Genomic DNA, 23,488 nt, shown 5'->3' with positions numbered 1-23,488 from the left:
ACATCTGTCTGCAAGTCCCTCTTCTCAGTCTTCTATCCTGGGCGAGAATGCTGTATATTTAAGAGGAGAATCTGCTCCTTTCTTTTGTCCTCTCAGTCTAGTATCTTATTTTAAGCTCTCCAGTGCTAGTGTATATTAGTTGTACTGGTATAAGCACACTTATACCGGTATAACTGCATCCACGTGTTAAGATGATGTCCTGGTATGATTGTATTGGTTAGGAATCACACCCCTAGCCAACATCGCTATAGTGATAGAAGAGCCATGCAGAGCAAGCCTGAGCAGTGGGTTCGTCCTCTTTGTATTCTTGCTCTTTTCTAAGGGTAAAGGCTCTTCATTCAGTGGCGGACAGTAGTGCTCTTCTATGTCCACACTAGTTTACCTATACTGGCAAAATGCTCCCAATTTAGACGTGGCCTCAGCTGGAACATTGAGTAACTTCCCTCCTGTTTCAGAAGGGTTAAATTAACTGCAAAGACTTAAGCTCTAGCGCAGGCAGAGACTTATCATAGAATATTGGGGTTGGAAGGGATCTCAGGAGGTCATTTCGTCCAACCCCCTGCTCAAAGCAGGACCAATCCCCAACTAAATCATCCCAGCCAGGGCTTTGTCAAGCCTGACCTTAAAAACCTCTAAGGAAGGAGATTCCACCACCTCCCTAGGCAACGCATTCCAGTGTTTCACCACCCTCCTAATGAAAAAGTTTTTCCTAATATCCAACCTAAACCTCCCCCACTGCAACTTGAGACCATTACTCCTTGTCCTGTCATCTTCTAAAAGAAGACTCTGTGGCCATAGCTCGGGAGCGGCTTTCCCTCCACGCACTGCCAGGGGGAGCCATGAGATGTTTAGTATTGTCTGGGCTGCCCTGACCAGGGACAGAGACTTTTGAGTCATTGGACTTTCGGGACTTTGGGTGATTTTGAGTTGCTGAACTCAAGAACCAAAGGGAAAGGACATGCCCCAATTTGCTTGGGGTGGGTTTTTTGCTCATGGGTTGTGTTATGAATCCTGTTGGTGGTGTTTCCCCAACATAATGCCACATTGTTTCTCTCTGTTATTAAAAGGCTTTTTGCTACACTCAGACTCTGTGCTTGCGAGAGGGGAAATATTGCCTCATGGAGGCGCCCAGCGGGGGTGGTATATATTTGTCCCAGGTCACTGGGTGGGGGCTCGAGCCGGTTTTCCATTGTGTTATTGGAATGGGACCCCTAGATACTGAACCCGGCCCTTGTTGCTGCCAACTCTGACAGGCAGAAAGGTTACACTTATGTTCTTAAGATACAAAGGCTGACTTTAGAGAACTGGCCTGCAGAGCAGGCCCCCACTGCCCCAGCAGCAGAGCCCTTGCCCCACCCGCAGAGTTCGTTCTCCACATCACAGCGTAGAGACCCACCTTGTGGGACTCAAACAGCTGCACCGATTTGGCTCAGACATTAGAAGAAAACCACTCGCCACCTTCAGGCGAACGCCAGGTGGCGAAGCTCCAGGCCCAAGGTGACAGCATGAAGCAGAGTTCAAATCAGAGTCCTGGTGTTACCGTAACACCGGCATGGCAGTCGGTTGCAGGTTGCCAAAGCTCAGGCTCCAGGCCCCACCCTGCCCTCACCCTCGAGCCCCCTTATCGGCCAGGAAGAGGCCACAGATAACAAGGGTGAGGGATCAATGAACAGCAGCCGCCCTCTATCCCACACAGGCTCACAGACGAGCCCGTGATGATGTTAACAGCCACCCAAGGGACAAAGGGTGTTGGATCAATGGGACCCAGATTCGTGCCAGGGCAGCCATCTCCTCTCACCCCAGATTCCTGCCAGGGCAGCCATCTCCTCTCACCCCAAAGCTCTGGCACAGAAGGAAAGGCTGCCTGGGAGAACGCCTTGGCAGGGAGCTTTGCTAAGGACGCAAGGGTCCCTCTGCCGGCTCTCATGCAGGATGCCCACTGAGGCATGGGGCAGAAGCAGTCAGGTTAATCCAGCTCTTGGTTGCCTTTGCACTGCAGCAACAGCCTCTGAAGACTGATCAGCAAGCGAGGCCACGCCCTGATAACGGGGCTGGACAGACAGATGCTGTGTGGAAAGGCCAAGCAAAGTGCCCGTGGCCTTCCCCACCCCACCAGCCCAGCCTTCCCTGCCAGGCATCTGCCAGTCCCAGCCTAGCCTTTGCGCCTCCTAGCCCACCGCCCATGCCCCCCATGTCTCAGCCCCCCAATTTTTCCCACCCAGCACCTGCTTCCCCCAACCCAGCCTCCCGCAACCAATACCCCCTCAACTTCCCACCCAGTGCCTGCCACCCTCCTTCCAGCACCTGCTGCTGCCACCGCCCCACCCCCTTCCCCACAAGCCTTCCCTGACACCCTCAGCCAGCCTTCCCTCCGCCGCCCAATCAGTCTTCCCCACTTGCCACATCACTCTCTCCAGCCTGCCCTGCCCCACTCAGCATCCCACCCCACAACCCACCCTTTCCCACCCAGTGGCTCAGCTAAGCCTTGCAGCTCCCCTCATTAACACTGTCAGCTACTTCAGAGGACATCTCTGTGCTGGTTGTTGCTAGCGTACTTTGGAGCTAATAGGCACATAGAGCCCACCATCTATGCAGCGTCACCAGCTTCAGAGCTCAGAAGTGAGGCCAATGTGTTGGTTGTTGTGTTTCATTTAAAGCCTGTGCTCTAGTTAAGTGTTAGACATTTAAAAGCTATTAGTTTCAAATCAAAATGCATTTTAGCTTGTCTCTAACTCTAAAACATATTCAGTAATTTCAGTCAAACTTGGCAGGAGAATTCTCCTAGGGCTAGCAAGGTGGCAGTGGGTCCAGACTAAAGGGTGGAGGTGCAGATACTTTTGGGCTGCTTAGTCTAAGTTTTTGCTTTGAATTGCAGGCACTGTGACTACAAAGTGGTATCTCCTGCCTTACGAGCAGTTGGGAACATTGTGACAGGGGATGATATCCAGACACAGGTGTGGCCTCCGCTGCTACTGTCTTGTAATACCATCTTTCTTTCTCTTACTTAGCGGGGGTAATTTATATACTCACAAGCCTCTATGTTTTCCCTTTATTAAAAACTGTCATTTTTGGAACTCAAAAAGGGAACTGATTGCAGCAGAACATGTTTTTCAAGCTCTCACGCAAACCTCCATCACTGCATTCAGTCCTGACCATGCTGTTCCAATCTTGGGTTCCCATATAGGTATGCAGATACTGGTCAGTCTTGACCTACAGCACCCTCTGAGTATTCCTGTTTTAGTATTCCCAAGCAAAAACTACCTGTTATGCTGAATTTTGTGGTGGTTCTATGATGTGGCCTAATGTCCTCCAAGTTCTAGGTTGAAAGCATTCCTTTTTCTTTGTGGTCTGTGCCAAAGCTGAAACCCAGGTTCCTAACCAAGTGATTAGTTCACTGATGACATATTGTGTATGAGAATACATCATTTTTGATACATCTTCTTCAGTCTCATAACACTGAGTTCGGGTAGGAAGACCACTTAATAGCAACCAGAAACACTCTGCTTCAGTTTAACAGAAGTACTGCTTGAGACAGTTGAGTAATCTTTATAATTGTCACAGTGCATTATTTATATCTCGTATCTGAGGGTTATGTTAACATTGTTGTATTTAACAACCAGCTTCTTTCGTATATAATTCAGTCACAGAAATCTATTCTGGGGGGAATCATGGTGTTCACAACTGGAATCCAGGAGTCAGGTATAGTGTGGCATCAGGCCTCACAGGCTGTGACAGTGAGGCAAGGAACTAGAGAGCCAAAGAAATGCAGAGCCTGTCTGTTTAAGGAGTCTCAGTGCAAAAAGAAAACCAATAAAAAAACAAACAAAACCTCCTTCATGTTCATTAGGGCCACATTTGGGTCCAGGACCTCATATTGTGCTAGGTGCTGTATAAATACAGTAACTTCTCACTTAGTCATCCTGCTTAACGTTGTTTCGTTGCTGATCAATTAGAGAACATGCTCGTTTAAAGTTGTGCAATGCTTCCTTATAACATCGTTTGGCAGCCACCTGCTTTGTCCACTGCTTGCAGAAAGAGCAGCCCGTTGCAGCTAGCTGGTGGGGGCTTGGAACCAGGGGGGACCGGCAGCCCCCCCATCAGCTCCCTGCTCCCCTAAATTCTCTGTGCGGCAGTCACCCAGCAGGCTGTCAATTGCTGGCAGTTCAGCTGTCCCTTCCTTCCACCACTGCCATGTGCTGCTCCTGCCCTCTGCCTTGGAGTTGCTCCCCGAGCCTCTGCTTGCTGAGAAGGGGGGGCTAATGTCAGGGAGTCCCTCTCCCCCCTGCTCCTGCACCCCGCTTCGCCATCTTCCATAGAGCAGGGGACACACACAACAGGGCTCAGGAGGGAGAGAGCTTCCTGGCAGCAGCTGCGTCTCAGCTTGCTGATCTACTTAACACGCATGCACACACTACACACACTACACACACACACACTGTGTCTCTCTCTGTCTGCCATGCTGTCTCCCCTCCCTCCATTCGTCCTGCCTTCATTCCCTGGGAAATATCCCACCCTCTGACTTCACCACCTCAACCAAGCTTCACAGTCCTTGCTGCGTACCACTATTAAATTATTCGTTTAAAACTTACACTGTGTTTGTGTGTGTATATAGTCTTTTGTCTGGTGAAAAACATTTCCCTGGAACCTAACCCCCCCCGTTTACATTAATTCTTATGGGGAAATTGGATTTGCTTAACATAGTTTAGCTTAAAGTTGCATTTTTCAGGAACACAACTACAACGTTAAGTGAGGCATTACTGTACGTATTGAACACATGGTCCCCGCACTGAATCACTTAATTTTTCTGTGCATCAGTTTCCCTGTCCAGAAAACGAGGACAACACTTAACAAGGGGATTAATTACTATTTTGTGAAACATTTTGGAAACGTCTGGTGAAAAGTGCTAGATAAATGTTAGTAATTGTCTTTTCCTTTTAGGGATTACCTGTGTCAAATGGCTGTCTATTCTAGACACAGTCTAAGCGTGCTCTCTTTCGCTCTCTCTTTTTCTCTTCAGGTAATTCTGAATTGCTCAGCTCTGCAGAGTTTATTGCACTTGCTGAGCAGCCCTAAGGAGTCTATCAAAAAGGAGGCATGTTGGACAATATCCAACATTACAGCTGGAAACAGAGCCCAGATCCAGGTAACCTACCCAGCTATGTTCCTTTTGCGATCTTTGGCCCACAGTCTAGGAGTTTATTTCATCAACAATCAGGTGGCATTGCTCTTATAGTTTATATGAAGAGAAGCAGGCTCATGACCACCCTGTATTTGTGGAAGGCTTTAACAATGCTGCCATCTCTGCTATAGAATTTGTTTGCTTAAAACATTTCAAACTTTTTTTTTCAAATTCAGACACTTGAGACGGGAGGAAAAGTTATTCCAGAAGAAAGCAAAATGCTATTAAATGCAAGAAAACAACATGGCTACAAACAATCTGGGAGAAAGCCCGATCAGCAAACTAAACAAAAAACACCAATCCCCTGTGATCTCATCCCCTCAACACCCAGTGTGTATAGATACTCCCAAGCAAATGTATATAATAAATTTGAGATGAACAGCCAAATTTTGGTTAAACACACAAACACTTCTTTACTTCACCACCTTATCTGGAAATCCACTCTCTCAAATACTTCCTTAATTTCTTCTTGTCTACATTCCCTCAAAATTCATACCAATGACCATTGTACCTCATTTTGGCCTATCCAGCTCAACTAAAATCAAAATAATTTTTTACCAAGATATTGAAAAGCACTGACCCTCAAGCTGAGGATAGTCCCCTCCCTGAGACTCTCAACTTTTATTACCATACTGTCTTCAGTGCTACTGTGTAGGAACAAATGTCATTTAAAGGCCATGTCTACACTACAGAGCCCGTGCTGGCAAAGCTATATCTGCATAGCTATGCTGGTATAGGCCCCCCACCCCCCCAGAATGTAATTGCAGCATATACCAAGAGGAGGATAAGTCCTGCTGGTATAATAATACCATCTTCTCAAATAACATCAGCTATGGTGACAGATGCACTCTTCTGTCAGCATAGTTGTGTTTACCCTGGTGATTCTGGTGGCTTTGAGCCTGGGGTTAGGGCTGGCCCTCAGGAAGAACTCTCCAGAATTGTCTGCCTCCAATCTGCACTTGTAACAGACTGCAGGTCTCACTGCGGATTTAAAAAATATTTTAAACTAGACATCTCAAGTTTCCTCATTGGCTTTGAGGTTTTTGTCTCAAAACTGCCTGTGACAGAAGGCAATATTCTACAGTATCCTGAATAAACTTTATTGAATTAGGTGTAATACCTCTGGGGTCTATTGTATTAAAAATACAATTGTTTGTGTTGTTGTAGGATTGTATGCAGCTTTTCTAGGGACATGACTAATGTAAATGTTAGGAATGTCAGAGGACTGTTTGGGACAATATGTGTGAAGTGGGTTTCCTAGGAGGTACTTGGGAGGCCTTTTGAAGCTATACCCTGAGGAGAAGAACACATTATATACTGATTACCTGCTCCTGGAAACTCCAGATCAGAGATCCCTGAACTGTATAAAGGTGGACTAAACTTTTCATGAGTATGCTAGTTCTGAGCTGAATGTGTTCTGGACTCTCCATCCTTAGAGGATTTTAAGGCCTGGCTTGACTAAACCTGGCTGGGATGATTTAGTTGGTGTTGGTCCTACTTTGAGCAGGGGGTTGGACTAGATGACCTCCGGAGGTCTCTTTCAACCCAAATCTTCTATGATTCTATGGACTTGTTGACCACAAAAGCGACCCCCTTTTGTGCTTGAAAGACTCACCTGGAAGAGCACATGTTGGAGGCAATTGGGATGATCTCTGGTAAGTTTATTAGTATGCGTGCAGGTTTTTATTATTTTAATGTGTTTTCTCTATTGTTTTTTACCTTAAGAATAAAATAGACTTGCGTAGGAAGTGCTGGGTGGTAATTTATAACTGTTGGCAATTACACTGTGTACCATCTCTGAAGGGAGAAGCAAACAGGTCTGTTTAGGCAGACTATCTTTTGCTGGGAATAACAAAGAGAAGGCAGGGAACTGTTCAGCCTGGGAATACTCAATCAGAAGAGAGAGAGATGTGGGTCTCAACCCATGAGAGGTGGCAGCCAGGGGAGCCTGAGAGTGGGTGCCCTTGCTGAACCACTAAGGGGATATAAAGGTGTAGTTGCCCTCAAAAGAAAGTGTGTGTGGGGGGAGAAATACCTTTCTTTCCAAGGATGGTTTGCAGGACAGCACTTTCAGCTTCTCCCGATCAGAAATGGCAGACAGGAGGTGGTGGTATGTGGATGAGGTCCATGCTGAGACAGTTGAGCAGGCTGCATGGAAGCTCCCTCCTCTGAGACCAGGCCAGAAGTCTGCTATGGGTTCTGTAGTCAGATCAGCTGAAGGAGTATTCCCGCCAAACCTACAGAGGAGAATAAGATCACTTAGACTAAATGTGGATGCAGTAGCTTGAGTCCTGAGAGTTTTGGCTGCAGTTTCCTATTGCGCAGTTCTGTAGTCAATAAGGAGCCAGCCCATTGTGAGCATCAGCAAAATAAAAAAACCCTACATAAAATCATAGAATATCAGGGTTGGAAGGGACCTCAGGAGATCATCTAGTTCAACCCCCCTCCTCAGGACCAATCCCCGATTTTTGCCCCAGATCCCTAAATGGCCCCCTCAGGGATTGAACTCACAACTCTGGGTTTAGCAGGCCAATGCTCAAACCACTGAGCTATCGTTGCACCCCTGTTTTAAACTAGATTTCCCAAGCAACATTTTCAGGACTGGTGCTTTACCTGACTCCAGTTTGCTGTACATTCAAAATTACCAAAGATACATTTTAGGGGCCTGTGGCTCCGCCTGAAGAAATTGGAATGGCAAGCTAAAATCTGATATATTTCTCAGTATTTTGTTGATAAGCTCTTTGAGGAGAGCATGTAGACAAAGCAGACACTGAGGCTTTAGACAAGAGAATAAGTCTGTCCTTCCAGTGAGAGAGAATTTTCAGACTCTCTTATCTCGGCAGGTGTTTGAAGCCACTGTTCCTCCAGGTTCCAGCACAGAGATTACATGGTAGGAGGATGCCATTGCTGCTTTTCCTGGTGATAGGAAGAGCAAGAGTCTGATTCTCTGGAAAGCCATCCAACCCCAAAAGCTTCTTTTGTTTGGGGTTTCCCAAGTCTGAGCAGATTTCCTCTCCCCTCCCCCCATGAGGGGCACTTCATGGTGGGCCCTCACCTGAAAATAAACCACTTCAGGTACTTGAGATAACTAGTGAAGCCTATTCAATAAAACTAGCTCATTGTCCCAGGGACAAGTTTACCTTTTCCCCCAAATGACAGGTTTCAAAGTAGCAGCCGTGTTAGTCTGTATCTGCAAGGAGAAAAGGAGTACTTGTGGCACCTTAGAGACTAACAAAGTTATTTGAGCATAAGCTTTCGTGAGCTACAGCTCACTTCATCGAATGCATTCAGTGGAAAATACAGTGGGGAAATTTATATACACAGAGAACATGAAACAATGGGTGTTACCATACACACTGTAAGGAGAGTGATCAGGTAAGGTGAGCTATTACCAGCAGGAGGGTGGGGTGGGGGCAGAAACCTTTTGTAGTGATAATCAAGGTGGGACATTTCCAGCAGCTGACAAGAACATCTGAGGAACAGCGGGGGAAGGGGGGCAATAAACATGGGGAAATAGTTTTACTTTGTGTAATGACCCATCCACTCCCAGTCTTTATTCAAGCCTAAGTTAATTGTATCCAGTTTGCAAATTAATTCCAATTCAGCAGTCTCTCGGAATCTGTTTTTTAAGTTTTTTTTTGTTGAAGAATTGCCACTTTTAGGTCTGTAATTCAAAAACCAGTCGGAGAACACTTCAATCTCTTTGGTCACTCGATTACAGACCTAAAAGTGGCAATTCTTCAGCAAAAAACAGACTCCAACGAGAGACTGCTGAATTGGAATTAATTTGCAAACTGGATACAATTAGCTTAGGCTAGCTGAGTGTAAGGGAAGCTGAGTGTAAGGAACCACCGTCACTTACTTTAAGAAGATGATAAACACCTTCCTAGCATCTCTGAGGAAACATACAAATAATGTCTGTGTATCACTTGAGTTTAGATGTTGTTACAGGGAGTGCACATCAGGACAAAGGACATTCTAGTGTTTTTACATGATGGTCTGAGCATGGGAAAGACAATGCAGTCATACTGCATTATAAGAAACCCGTGAGAATCTCTCATAACTGTCACGTATCAGAATCCTGAGGTTCGTCACACGTATCGGTCCTCTAGCAATATGCAGATTCTTAATCTACATATCCTAATATCCACCTTTCAGCTTCACAGTTGGCAGATCTCTTCCTCTTCTCAATGAAAACATCATGCACAGTCGACATCTTTGTCCTAGACAGTTTTGGCGTGCTCTCAGTGAATTCTCAGTTATATGTTCTGTCAAACATGGTAGTTCTTTGAACTAGCTAGGCCTCTATTTCCAAGGCACCCTAATCTTCCGCATATAATAGGAAGTGGTAGTGCTGCCCTTCTGCTTGAATTCAAACATCCTGAAGAAGTAGAAATGCATATATTGGATGGGAACAGAGCCTGCAGAGGAATAAAGGTGTATATAGCAGAGGTATTCAAAGTCTCAGGCACAGATCTTCTCATTACTATGCACTCTGCAAAAAGCAGCAATTGAGGCGGGTGGGGGATGTTGCAGAGTGATCACATACATTTTATAAGGAGGTCTGTAAGGCTACTTCAGGTTCTTCCATATCCACACTTCCTCTGATGTTATAACATAAACATCCTCACACTTGGTGATGCAGTGTTTGGTAGAAGGGTGTTAAGGCAAAGGATGCCACCATAACCCTTAAGTTCTTTTTCAGTTCTACAGGTATAAATTGAATCCTCCCTCCTTCCATAGAGATAACTTTTACTACTTTCACATCCCACTGTGAAGACTGTCTTATGTGGAGGAAACTGAGAAAGCAAATGTTCTGTCTTACCTGTGAATCTTTATGCTAAGACCTTCTGTCAGTCTGAACCTTCTTCGGAGGATTGCATTATGTCCAGAATGTGAAGGGTTTTTTGGTTGGTTGATTTGGTTTGTTGTTTTTGGCTGTTGCTCACTTGTTATATTTGAAAAGGAAGTGTGTTTCTTTACCAAATCCCTAAATTTCATGTCAATGCTTTGCTGCAAATGCTTTCAGTTGCGTAGCACTTTTATTATAGTAAACATTTTTTAGCTTTGGAAGCTGTCATTCTGGAGAGATCTTCCCGAGGGGCAGCCATAGGCCAGGCTCCAAGCAAAGATCTGGTCTGCCTCTGGTTGTCATGGAGACAGGAAATACCCCATTGTGAAGACTGTCCTAAAATCAAAAGTCAGAGATAAGACAGAATTGTCCCTTTCCCAGCTCGATTTAAATAGCTCTTACAACTTGTGGTGAGTTAAAATTATTCCCTTTATGGGATTTGGTTTTATTCACAAAAGGAACTCAGTGAAACACAAAATCCATTCCAGACCTCTTCCTCGTCACCCCCCAAGTTTACCTGCTCGAATGCTTCCTTCCACAGGACTGCTCAGCCTACACCGTGGGTCGAACCTGGAGCCACTCCAACCTCACTTTATATCCAGATATGATAATGAGCCAACTTCACTATTTACAAAACTCACATAACTCTTTCCTAGCAAGAATACCTGCTTTTAGAGATGGGGGTTTCAGGCCAACACTGCTGACCTGATTTTTAAAGAGAGGATGGTAAAAGTGTCCCTGTTCATTTTATTTGTTCTTAATGGGATTTGACTCTTGGGCAAACTTTGCAAAAAATTCATCCTGGACAAAAACCAGGCCTAGAAATTTTTAGGCTAAAAAGAGAATTTTTCACAAAGTCGAGTAACTGAATGCACGTTTGTTGTGCTGGAGATCTTTATTACCAGTGTACCAGGTTAAACTGCACTGGTACAAATTTGCATGTGGTTTAACAGGTGGCTAATATCTCAAGTATGAACAAGGCCTTAGAAACATTTAGGCACCCCTTAATTAAACTTTTGCTAGCACTATAGGAATAATCCCTCTCTTAATGCAAAGCAGGATATTTTAGTAATCTTCTCTGCTGTTGCACACTGAGTAGAGAATTAAATGTATCAGTAAACCCAACATCCAGCAGCTATACCTCAACCATATTAATTAACAAACAAAAACTACATTTAGTGACAGTTAAGAAGACATCAGAACACATCCCATCCATCCAAATTCTTTAAAGCATGGAAATACGAAGTTAAGAGGAAAGACTCCTGCATTCATGTCCACTTTCATGTTGCCTACAACACTGTCAGTAACACACTCCAAAGGCTTTCACATCCCAGCTCGAAAAGATACCAGAAATCAATACATACACCAACTTCATCAAACTAACACTATCAAAAAACCTTAACATTGACTTCATCATTATTAAGGTAAATAACTTTCAAATGTGACAGTCACATGTACCTATATGTATAATTGATATAACAGCATATGAGGTCACAGTTAAGTCTTATGTTGGAGATGGGAAGTGAATGCCTTTTGGAGTGTTCTGATGTGTTATCAACAGTATTGTAGGCAATATGAAGATGGAGAGGAATGCAATAATTTTTTCCTGTTTTATTTCCATGCTTTTAAAGTTTTCAGTGGATGGGGCGTGTCCAGATGCAACCTTATCTGTCATTAAGCATAGTTTGTGTTTGTTACTTTCTTAATTTTTATGCAGCTTTAGGTGTACCACAGTGGATAGCTCCCCAGAGTCAGGGAGAAGGGAAGCTGCACCTGCCTGGGAATCAGAAGGAGAAACTGCGCTGCTGAAGTCAGTCCTGACTGTCGACCCTTCTGAAGGGTATGAGAGGCTATAACATGCCTCAATAAGTGTTTCTATAAACTTTTTTCCCATTTAAAAATTATGGAAAGTAAGTATGCCAAGAGCAACCCTACTATATTTAGCAGTGATGACATAACCTGTCAATCTGTCATCACACACATCCCGAAACACACCATAGCTTATTATTGGACTTCTGGAAACTGGATACAGCTAGGTGTGGCTGCAGCAGCAGAGTACCTGCATTATACCAGCAGGTCTACCTACTCTGTTCCACCTTCCTCAAGGTGTTCCATCCCTGCCACCATGAACGCATACCTGTCAACCCTCAGAATTTAAAAGCACGATTTTTTAAGTTGTGCTAAAGAACAAGGCTATCAATCCAAGAGTAATAACAGACTCATTTTCTAAATTGGGTATGGGGGGGCCCACAGCGGGAGCAACACAACCTACAATTTGACCTGTGGGTTACACAAGTAAAATGTGTAACAAATGACTGAAATGTGAAAAGCGTGTATTTTGGGGATTCTTGCACTATAGTTTACAGATAATCAATATTATAAGATTCCATGAATGTCACACTGACAACTATTATGTCTATAGAGTCCATGTGAAGCATGGAAACAGCTACAAGAATTTTTGGGGGCTCTTTCTGTTCAGAATATCACCAGGTTGAATCATCACTAGGTTTTGTGCTCTATTACCATCCCAATTTTAAGTTCTCAGCCATTTTGACTTCACAAATTATATTTTTACAGTGTACAGTTACAGTAAGGCATGTTATATCTGTGCTATGCCAAGAGTCCTAGACCATGTTGATATCAGAGATAACTCAACCAATCACTGCTCTTACTCTATAGCTAATTTGCATACAGCAATTTCGTTGGTTGTATGAGGGAGACTGTACAGATGATTGATTACTTAACCGAACTGCCACACCTATAACGGCCACCCACACAAATCAACACATCTTCCATTGCAGCGCCCCCTCCTGCCCTGAAAGAAATCAGCACAGCCACCCACACAACAAGCAGATACAATGATCCCAAACACACTTTAGCCTCCCAGGGCAGCACGCCCCTTATTCACCACCCATGGAATTCAATATAAATTTCTCAGCACAACCTTGCTGCCAGCACCAGACACAACTCAACACCTCTCCCAGCGCAACACACACACACTTGCCAACCATCACTCATACTTACCATGAAATCACAGATGTGAGTGCAAAGCCATGGGTCATCACTAGTCACAGTTAAGTACAAAACCTGTGTGAGATCTTCTCACTGTGTGAATCACATGCAACCATAACATGCCCCACATAGGCAAGTACCAGGGTTTGAATCTCTTTACTTTCTATTCCCTAGCATAGATTCTTACTACTTGAACTACACGAGTAGCTTGTATTGCTAACTCCTTTGTAGACAGCCAATGGAGCATTTGATATAGACTTCCTCAGTGGGTTACACAACTTTTTCTAGTCAGTGGTAGAATACTGATGATCAGGAATCCTGAACTGTATTCCTGGCTCCTGGACAGGAGTGTGGTTTAATGTGGTTTGAAATGTGGCATCTAAAACTGGTTAATTCAGTCTGAAAGGCAGTGCAGTGGTGTCATTTATCATGTTTACAGGTCTGGGTTCTATTCGTGGCCACCTGTAGTGATCTTGCATAAGTTTTTTAGTAATTTACTTTTTTTAAATGGATTGGGGTTCATGGGTTTAGTGAATAATAAGGTGTCAAGACCAGGATGTGGGCAGTCTGACCTAGTGGTCGGAGCAGGAGTCAGGCCGGATCCAATATCAGGAGGTCAGAGTCTGAGACAGGCCAGAGGGCAAACCAAGGTCAGGAGGCAGGCAAGGAGATCAGCAACAGTCAGTAGGAGCAGGTATTGCAAGGGAAGCAGTCTGAAGCAGGGAGAACAGAGTTGTGTGGACAACTTTGTGTTTCTCTTCTGGGTTTATATTAGGGCTATTGATTAATTGCAGTTAACTTGCGATTAACTCAAAAAAAATTAATCGCGATTAAAAAAATTGCAATTAATCGCAGTTTTAGTCACACTAATAAACAGTAGAATGCCAGTTGAAATTTATTAAATATTTCGGATGTTTTCCTACATTTTCAAATATATTGACTTCAGTTACAACACAGAATACAGAGTAGACATGCTCACTTTATATAGTTATTTATGACAAATATTTGCACTGTAAAAATGGTAAACAAAAGAAATGCTATTTTTCAATTCAGTTCATACAAGTACTGTAGTGCAATCTCCTTATTGTGAAAATGCAACTTGCAAATGTAGATTTGTTTTTGAGTGCAGTTATGTAACAAAAAAAACAACGTAAAACATTAGAGCCTACAAGTCCACTCAGTCTTACTTCTAGTTCAGCCAGTCGCTAAGACAAACAAGTTTGTTTACATTTATGGGAGGTAATGCTGCCCGCTTCTTATTTACAATATCACCTGAAAGTGAGCACAGGCGTTCGCATGGCATTTTTGTAGCCAGCACTGCAAGGTATTTACGTGCCAGATATGCTAAACATTCGCATGCCCTTTAAAGCTGGGAACCTGCAGAAAATGTACATATCTCAGTGCTTGTACAAACATCCTATAGGAAGCACCCCGAAAAGCTTGGTCCCACATCGCTATGAGAGTACCCCTTGGGGAGGGGGTGATGTCAGGGCCTGAAGGTCTTGAACTCTGGTTGATAGGACTCTTTGGTGCCAATAAGCTCCAACCTGCCACCCAGTGACCTGCTAACTGTCGTCAGAATAGAGGACCCCAGTCCCAAAATCCAATTGGCAGAATACTGGGGATCATGACTGGTTCACAGCTTCTATATAAACTAGGGCTGTCAAGGAATTCATTTTTTTTAATTACACCATTAAACAATAATAGAATACTATTTATTTAAATAGTTTTGGATATTTTCTACATTTAAAAATATATTGATCTCAGTTACAACACAGAATACAAAATGTAGAGTGCTCACTTAATATTTACTTTGGATTACAAATATTTGCACTGTAAAAAACAAAAGTAATAGTATTTTTCAGTTCACCTAATACAAGTACTGTAGTGCAATCTCTTTATCATGAAAGCTGAACTTAAAGATGTGGCATTATATACAAAAAACCTGCATTCAAAAATAAAACAATCTAAAACTTTAGAGCCTACAAGTCCACTCCGTCCTACTTCTTGTTCAGCCAATTGCTCAGACAAACAAGTTTGTTTACATTTGCAGGAGATTATGCTGCCTGCTTATTTACAATATCACCTGAAAGTGAGAACAGGCATTCGCATGGCACTGTTGTAGCCGGCATCGCAAGATATTTATGTGCCAGATGCCCTAAAGATTCATATGTCCCTTCATGCTTCAACCACCATTCCAGAGGGCATGCTGATGATGCGCGTTAAAAAAAATGGGTTTCAGAGTAACAGCCGTGTTAGTCTGTATTCGCAAAAAGAAAAGGAGTACTTGTGGCACCTTAAAGACTAACCAATTTATTTGAGCATAAGCTTTCGTGAGCTACAGCTCACTTCATCGGATGCTCACGAAAGCTTATGCTCAAATAAATTGGTTAGTCTCTAAGGTGCCACAAGTACTCCTTTTCTTTTTGTTAAAAAAAATAATGCATTAATTGAATGTGTAGCTTAACTCCTTGGGGGAGAATTCATAGAATCATAGAATATCAGGGTTGGAAGGGACCTCAGGAGGTCATCTAGTCCAACCCCCTGCTCACAGCAGGACCAATCCTCAACTAAATCATCCCAGCTGGAGCTTTGTCAAGGCTGACCTTAAAAACTTCTAAGAAAGGCGATTCCACCACCTCCCTAGGTAACGCATTCCAGTGCTTCACCACCCTCCTAGTGAAAAAGTTTTTCCTAATATCCAACCTAAACCTCCCCCACTGCAACTTGAGACCATTACTCCTTGTTCTCTCATCTGCTACCAATGAGAACAGTCTAGATCCATCCTCTTTCAGGTAGTTGAAAGTAGCTATCAAATCCCCCCTCATTCTTCTCTTCCGCAGACTGAACAATCCCAGTTCCTTCAGCCTCTCCTCATAAGTCATGTGTTCCAGTCCCCTAATCATTTTTGTTATTGCATGTCTCCTACTCTGTTTTACCCACATTCTGCCATATATTTTATGTTATAGCTGTCTTAGATGATGACCAGCACATGTTTGTTTTAAGAACACTTTCACTGCAGATTTGACAAAACGCAAAGAAGGGTACCAATGTGAGATGTCTAAAGAGAACTACATCACTCGACCCAAGGTTTAAGAATCTGAAGTGCCTTCGAAAATCTGAGAGTGACAAGGTGTAGAGCAAGAGTCTTAAACCACCAGCTGTCCATGCCCCCCCCGCAAGCATTTACCTAGAGCGGCTCTGGCCTGGCACGCACCGGGGCCAGGGCAGGCTCCCGCCCTGCCCTGCCCCCGTGCTACTCCGGGAAGCGGCTGGGACCTGGGGAAGTGGGGGCACAGGGGTCTGTGTGTTGCCCTGGCTACTCCTCCAGGTACATCCCCCAAAGCTCCCGTTGGCCGCGGTTCCCCGTTCCCGGCCAATGGGAGCTTCGGGGGTGGTACCTGGAGGAGCGGCCAGGGCAACACACAGACCCCTGTGCCCGCCCCCCTTCCCCAGGTCCCGGCTGCTTCCCGGAGCAGCGCGGGGGCAGGGTAGGCAGGCAGGGAACCTGCCCTGCCAGTGATGTGGGCCAGACTGGACCTGCCTCCCCCTCGAACCCCCTGCCCTGAGCCTCCTGCTGTACCCCACACCCCTCCTGCACCCTGACCCCCTGCCCCACCCTGTACCCCAACCCCCTGTCCTGAGCCCCCTGCGCACCCTGGGGGCAGGGAGGGGATGGAGTTGGGCTGGGGATTTCAGGGAAGGAGTCGGAATGGGGGCAGGGAAGGGGTGGGAAGAGGCAGACTGGGGGCGGGGGCAGGGCAGCGTGCGGGGGTGGTCAGTGGTGCGGCCCTCAGGCCAATGTATTAGTCCTCATGTGGCCCTCGTGGTCATTTGAGTTTGAGACCCCTGGTGTAGATCATGCTTTCAGAAGTCTTAAAAGAGCAATACCCCGATGCGGAAACTACAAAACCCAAACCACCAAAAAAGAAAATCAACTTTCTGCTGGTGGCATCTGACTTGGATGATGAAATTGAACATAAGTCAGTCCACACTGCTTTGGACGGTTATCGAGCAGAACCCGTGATCAGCATGGATATACTGGGGCATGTACATTTTCTGCAGGTTCCCAGTTGTACTCCTCAGACCATATGCCACATTTATGTTTAGAGTGCAGGATTTTGTGAGCCACACATTCCTCATGGCCCTGTACCAGTACCGTGTAAAAATGGCTGTGTCCTGTGAGGGAAGGAGTCAGGTTAGCAGGAAATCGGAGCCCAAGACAGGCCCGAGGGCAAACCAGAAGTCAGGAAGAAGGCAGGGTCACGTTACCAGGAGATCAGCAGTAAGAGCAGGTATCACGGAGGAAGCGGTCTGAAGCAGGGAGACCCCAGTTGTATGGACAACTTCGTGTTCATGTGATGGGTTTATATAGAAGCTGTGAACCAATAAGGACCCCCAACATTTTGCCAACCGGATTCCAGGGCTGGGGTCCTCGGTCAGAGTTCATCTCCTATTCTGATGAAAATTTTGAAGGTTACTTGGTGGCAGGTTGGAACTTACTGCCAAAAAGGGTTGACCCTGCAGAGTTCAAGACCTGCAGTTCCTTACATAAGGGTAATGAAGTGCCTGGACAGATAAATAGCAATTAGAAGAGCTGAGATATGAACTCCTGTTCTCTTCTTTCCCAGCTCAAGAAAAGCTAAGCTTCTGTCTTGTTCAGTCTGTCCCTGTTTCTCAGTGGTGGCAGAGGATTTGCACCATGGCAGATATGTCCTCATATGTGATCGGTTTGGCTTCGTGCACATATTTTCTGTTTTTTTCTAACAGTTTATTAAATGGTCTATAGACACATGCTCCTCATGTGCTGGTTTCAAGTATATCAATTATATATAGGTGGCAACAATGAGGACAAAGATAAGTGAGACAATCCATTGAAAAATTGCCAGAAAGGGTGATTTTTGAACTCTTATTATTCTGCCAATCCATTTTTATCAAATCACCATGAAAAATTCAAATAATTTTGATTTAATTTTTGCTGTGTCAGTGACCTTCTTACAAAATCAGGAGTTTAAAACTCTTGTTAAACTTAAATCTGTATGCGACTTTACCTTTGGTTCATATGAGAGAGACTAAGTGGGTGAGGTAATATCTTTTATTTTAATATCTTTTATATTCCCTCACCCACCTTTTGTCTCTTATATCCTGGGATCGACACAGCTACAATACTGCATTTGAATCATATAGAAAGACACCACTGATGTGGTTGATTTAATATATCCTCTCTACACACATGCACATCATACAGCATTTGAAAGCTTATGTCTACTTTAAGATGAGGTATGGTGTAGATCCTTTACCATACAAACAGGAATAAACAATGATCTCATGAACATATTAAAATGACTGCTTTGAAATTGATTTGTATTTATTTCTGTAAGTTTAATGTCTATGTATTATTTCAAGACCTAAAATTGGGTTTCTGTCATCTCAGAGCATCACAGCAATATAAAGGGTAAAACAAAATCTAATAATTTTGTACAGATATATACATAATGTAATAAGCACTGGTGACATTGCTAGTCAACATCATTATAATCGACTTGTTCATCAATATGATCTTTGTCGAGAGTGCGTGGGTTACCACGATCTTCACTGCCTTGGCACCTACACAGTTCTGTGCCGGGGAAATAGTGTGAACTACAGACACAGCTGATTGTGTCTGTACCTCTTCCTGGTACAGGCCCAGATAAGGGCTTGTTGAAGCTCAGGTGCCTATGGGCCCTTCAAGAATGCCAGAAGTAGATCATCCACATTTTGTCATCCATATTATAATTGTGACTCAATATCTAGTTAATTTATGTGCGAAGGCAACCAGATCTTTGTTTACCAAGATGCTCTTTTGACATGCTCTTCAGAACTGTCCTCACACGGTGGGAGTTTGTCCAATGACTTGCCCTTTTTAATGACTAGATTGAGGCACAAGCAATGTGTGGGTCCTCCTTTTCTTTCTTGCTCTGGTCATACAGCACTGCTACCAACTTCCATGCTGCAGAAATTGCAGCTTTTATGTCACTCTCCCAACTGGGCAAGATCTCTGAAACAGTAAGCTCCCTTTGTTTTGGCAACATTAAACACGGATTTTTTTTTTCCCCCAGTACCAAAAAGTCATTACACAGAATCACATCCAGTTAATGCATGGTTTTCACAAAATTGTGAAGATTCCTCTTTTTAGGAGGTCAACTTCGGGGTAGGCCCTTAATCTGGGAGTCAGCTACTTGGAAAATTAACTTAACCCCTGTATAGATAGTGCTAGGTCAATGGGAGAATTCTCCCATTAACCTCACTAACACCCCTGTTGCTATAGGTAGCATCTTCACTGAAGTGCTATTGTGGCCCAACTGTAGCAGTGCAGCTGCACCACTGCAGCATTTTAAGTGTAGACAAGCCTAAGTCTTTAAACTTAAATGGTTAACAGGGAAGGGTCTTGAAGAAGAAAAGTTCCTTGAAAAGGTGGTGGTTTCTGAGTTTGGGAAAGAAGTTAACTCATATAAATATAAATCATAATAAAATGCCATTTTATATTAGTACGTAGTTACAGCAAGGTCATTTGATTCTATATTTCCGCATATAGCTCTTGTGACAAAATGGCCAATGTTGGTATGGTGGATTCCACACTTTTCTTGGCAGGGGAGCTAGGATGCCACCCCTTGCCCCTGCTCTTGGGGCGCTGAGGGCCCTGCTAGTAGCCAGGGAAGGTGGTAGAGGAGGGAAGCGGGGAAGGGGTCTGGGTTTGCGCCTCACTCTGAGCCCCAGCCCCTCTCAACCCCTGTGAGTTTCTTACCCTCTTCCCCCTTGGCTAGGGTTACCCTTGGTCCTTGACGCTGGGAGAGGGAGTCTCTGCCTTCCCTCCCTTCCTCTCTGATCTTTCAATTCTCAGCAACACACCTCCAAACTCCACTCCTCTCTCCTTGCACCACCTTGTCTGCCTGAAGCAGGGGTTTTTATTAGGTTCCTGACAGGTCCTTAATTGGCTACAGGTGCTCCAATTAATCTGTAGTAGCCTTCCCTAGTTGACCGGGAACCATGCCTTAATTAGGCTAGGGCTTATATATCTCCCCTCAACCACTCACTCACAGGCCGAGTCCTTGAGGAGCGGGGTCCTCCCTTTGTCCTGCAGGTAAGCCATGCTTGCCTTGCTTCTGAAGGAGTGGGACCTCCGCGACCTTCGGAACTGGCATTCCATCTCACTCCTCAGCACAGACTATAAGATTGTAGTGAAGGCCATCTCGCTGTGGCTGGGGTCCGTGCTGGTGGATGTGGTCCACCCCAACCAGACCTACACTGTCCTGGGCCATACCATCTTTGACAATCTGTACTTGGTCCAGGATCTCTTGAAGTTCGGGTGTGGGATGGTCTGTCGTTTGCCCTTCTGTCCCTGGATCAGGAGAAAGCATTCGACAGGGTGGACCATGGGTATCTCTTGGGCACTCTGCAGGCATTCGCTTTTGGGCCCCAGTTTGTGGGTTCTCTCCAGGTACTGTACGCCTCTGGAGTATCTGGTCAGGCTCAGCTTCGGGCTCAGGGTGCATCAGGGGTGTCCGCTGTCAGGCCACCTGTATGCTCCGTCAGTGGAGTCCTTCCTGTCTTAGTTGGTGGCTCCTCCACAAAGGCATGAGCATGGGTATGTACTTGATGCGGTTCACCCCTGTTCCTGACGCCTGCCCCTTTTGCAGCGTGAGGGAGACCCTGGTGCATGTATACCTGGCTCCTCCTGACCATCCTTTTAAGTTTCTGGCTGCACTTTTCCCCTCACCTTTTCATATACTCACACAATATCCATGGCCCCACAAAGTCACGGGACCTCCTTGTCAGCCTCTTCCTAGTGCTGGTCAAAGTAGCCATCTATAAGACCAGGGAGAGGAAGTTCACTAAGTGGGTTTCCTGTGACTGTGGGGCCTATTTCCGATCCTGCCTTCGCTCACATATCCAGGCAGAGTTCCTCTGGGCGGCGTCCGATCGCTCCCTTGACACCTTCGAGGAGCCGTGAGCACTGTCCGGGGTTCTCTGCTCGGTGTCCCCTTCAGGTTCCCTTTGTTTGACCCTTTGACTTTCACACCTGCCCCTGTTAAATAATTACGGGGGGGGGGGGCACAATGAAAAATGTGAGTTCCTGGACCTTGTGGATCCTCCCCTAAGGCTGAGGGAGAGCCCTTTAGCAATGGACAGGTGCAGTTGGCCAGAACCCAATAGGACCACTCTCCCACTACTCCCTGGACCTGCTGTATCACACTGTTCACATAGCAATATCATCAGGGAACGGTCACATAAAATGTTTGCATTTAAATACAGCATATTCACAAATAACTTAAAAGCTTGTTCTATTTTAAATATTTGCAGAATAAAGAGACGTTTTCACCTTTAAATGGAGTCATGAGCTAATAACTTCTATCAAACATTTCCCAACTATCAGTTTTATCCTTAAAGTATTCATTCTTTTTATGACTCTGTTTATAAAAAGTTAATTTTAATAAGAATTTCTAGGAATATTTGTTAGTGAGATGTGTTTTTAAACAAAACTAAGGTTCTCTTTGCAGAGAGGAGGGAAGGGGATGGTGAGTTTAGAAAGCGATATAGAGGCCCTTAGCTTGTGTTTTATGGCTTTGGTAATGTATCCGACACACCACTCCTTTTTGGGTTAACTTAAATAAAAAATAAATCTTTGCCTTATGTTTTAGAAAGAAATCTGCATATGAAAATATTTTAGGATGTTTTCTTGAAATAGAGATTGTGTGCCTGGCAAACTGGAAGTCTTTAAACAAGGAAAATGTGTCCTGGTTTTTAAGACTTATTTTTTTGTAATAAACTAGATTGCTCCTATATATATACACACACCTTATTATTTGTAGTAATTACCTTAAAAGTTTGCAGTTAAAGACTCCTATCAAATATTCTGTGAAAGGTACAAATTACAAAAAGAAAAGGAGTACTTGTGGCACCTTAGAGACTAACCAATTTATTTGAGCATGAGCTTTCGTGAGCTACAGCTCACTTCATCAGATGCATACCGTGGAAACTGCAGCAGACTTTATATATACACAGAGAATATGAAACAGTACCTCCTCCCACCCCACTGTCCTGCTGCATGCCTCCAGCTTTCACCCTGACCACACCACACGATCCATCGTCTACAGCCAAGCTCTGCGATACAACCGCATTTGCTCCAACCCCTCAGACAGAGACAGACACCTACAAGATCTCTGTCAAGCTTTCTTGCAACTACAATACCCACCTGCGGAAGTAAAGAAACAGATTGATAGAGCCAGAAGAGTTCCCAGAAGTTACCTACTACAGGACAGGCCTAACAAAGAAAATAACAGAACGCCACTAGCCGTCACCTTCAGCCCCCAACTAAAACCCCTCCAACGCATTATTAAGGATCTACAACCTATCCTAAAGGATGACCCAACACTCTCACAAATCTTGGGAGACAGGCCAGTCCTTGCCTAAAGACAGCCCCGCAACCTGAAGCAAATACTCACCAACAACCACATACCACACAACAGAACCACTAACCCAGGAACTTATCCTTGCAACAAAGCCCGTTGCCAATTGTGCCCACATATCTATTCAGGAGACACCATCACAGGGCCTAATAACATCAGCCACACTATCAGAGGCTCGTTCACCTGCACATCCACCAATGTGATTTATGCCATCATGTGCCAGCAATGCCCCTCTGCCATGTACATTGGTCAAACTGGACAGTCTCTACGTAAAAGAATAAATGGACACAAATCAGATGTCAAGAATTATAACATTCATAAACCAGTCGGAGAACACTTTAATGTCTCTGGTCACGCAATCACAGACATGAAGGTCGCTATCTTAAAACAAAAAACCTTCAAATCCAGACTCCAGCGAGAAACTGCTGAATTGGAATTCATTTGCAAATTGGATACTATTAATTTAGGCTTAAATAGAGACTGGGAGTGGCTAAGTCATTATGCAAGGTAGCCTATTTCCTCTTGTTTTTTCCTCCCCCCCCCAGATGTTCTGGTTTAACTTGGATTTAAACTTGGAGAGTGGTCAGTTTGGACGAGCTATTACCAGCAGGAGAGTGAGTCTGTGTGTGTATGGGGGTGGGTTTTTGGAGGGGGGTGAGGGAGTGAGAGAACCTGGATTTGTGCAGGAAATGGCCTAACTTCATTATCATGCACATTGTGTAAAGAGTTGTCACTTTGGATGGGCTATCACCAGCAGGAGAGTGAATTTGTGTGGGGGGGTGGAGGGTGAGAAAACCTGGATTTGTGCTGGAAATGGCCTAACCTGACGATTACTTTAGATAAGCTATTACCAGCAGGACAGTGGGGTGGGAGGAGGTACTGTTTCATATTCTCTGTGTATATATAAAGTCTGCTGCAGTTTCCACGGTATGCATCTGATGAAGTGAGCTGTAGCTCACGAAAGCTCATGCTCAAATAAATTGGTTAGTCTCTAAGGTG

General features: G+C 44.6%; 1 protein-coding gene across 1 annotated transcript in view; it reads left to right on the top strand.

Moving 5' to 3' along the window:
- LOC144268435 (importin subunit alpha-5-like) overlaps nucleotides 1–23,488 on the top strand; it is a 242,138-nt gene that overhangs the window by 196,472 nt on the left and 22,178 nt on the right. Inside the window, exons 2-3 of the mRNA XM_077823348.1 lie at nucleotides 2,876–2,954; nucleotides 5,018–5,143. Of these exons, the coding sequence (XP_077679474.1) occupies nucleotides 2,876–2,954; nucleotides 5,018–5,143 (205 nt within the window). The remainder of the gene's footprint in view (nucleotides 1–2,875; nucleotides 2,955–5,017; nucleotides 5,144–23,488) is intronic.

The sequence above is a fragment of the Eretmochelys imbricata genome, chromosome 1, assembly GCF_965152235.1.
Source record: "Eretmochelys imbricata isolate rEreImb1 chromosome 1, rEreImb1.hap1, whole genome shotgun sequence".
Lineage (NCBI taxonomy): Eukaryota > Metazoa > Chordata > Testudines > Cheloniidae > Eretmochelys > Eretmochelys imbricata.
Note: the sequence above shows the minus strand (reverse complement) of the source record. Positions and strands in the feature narration are given on the sequence as shown.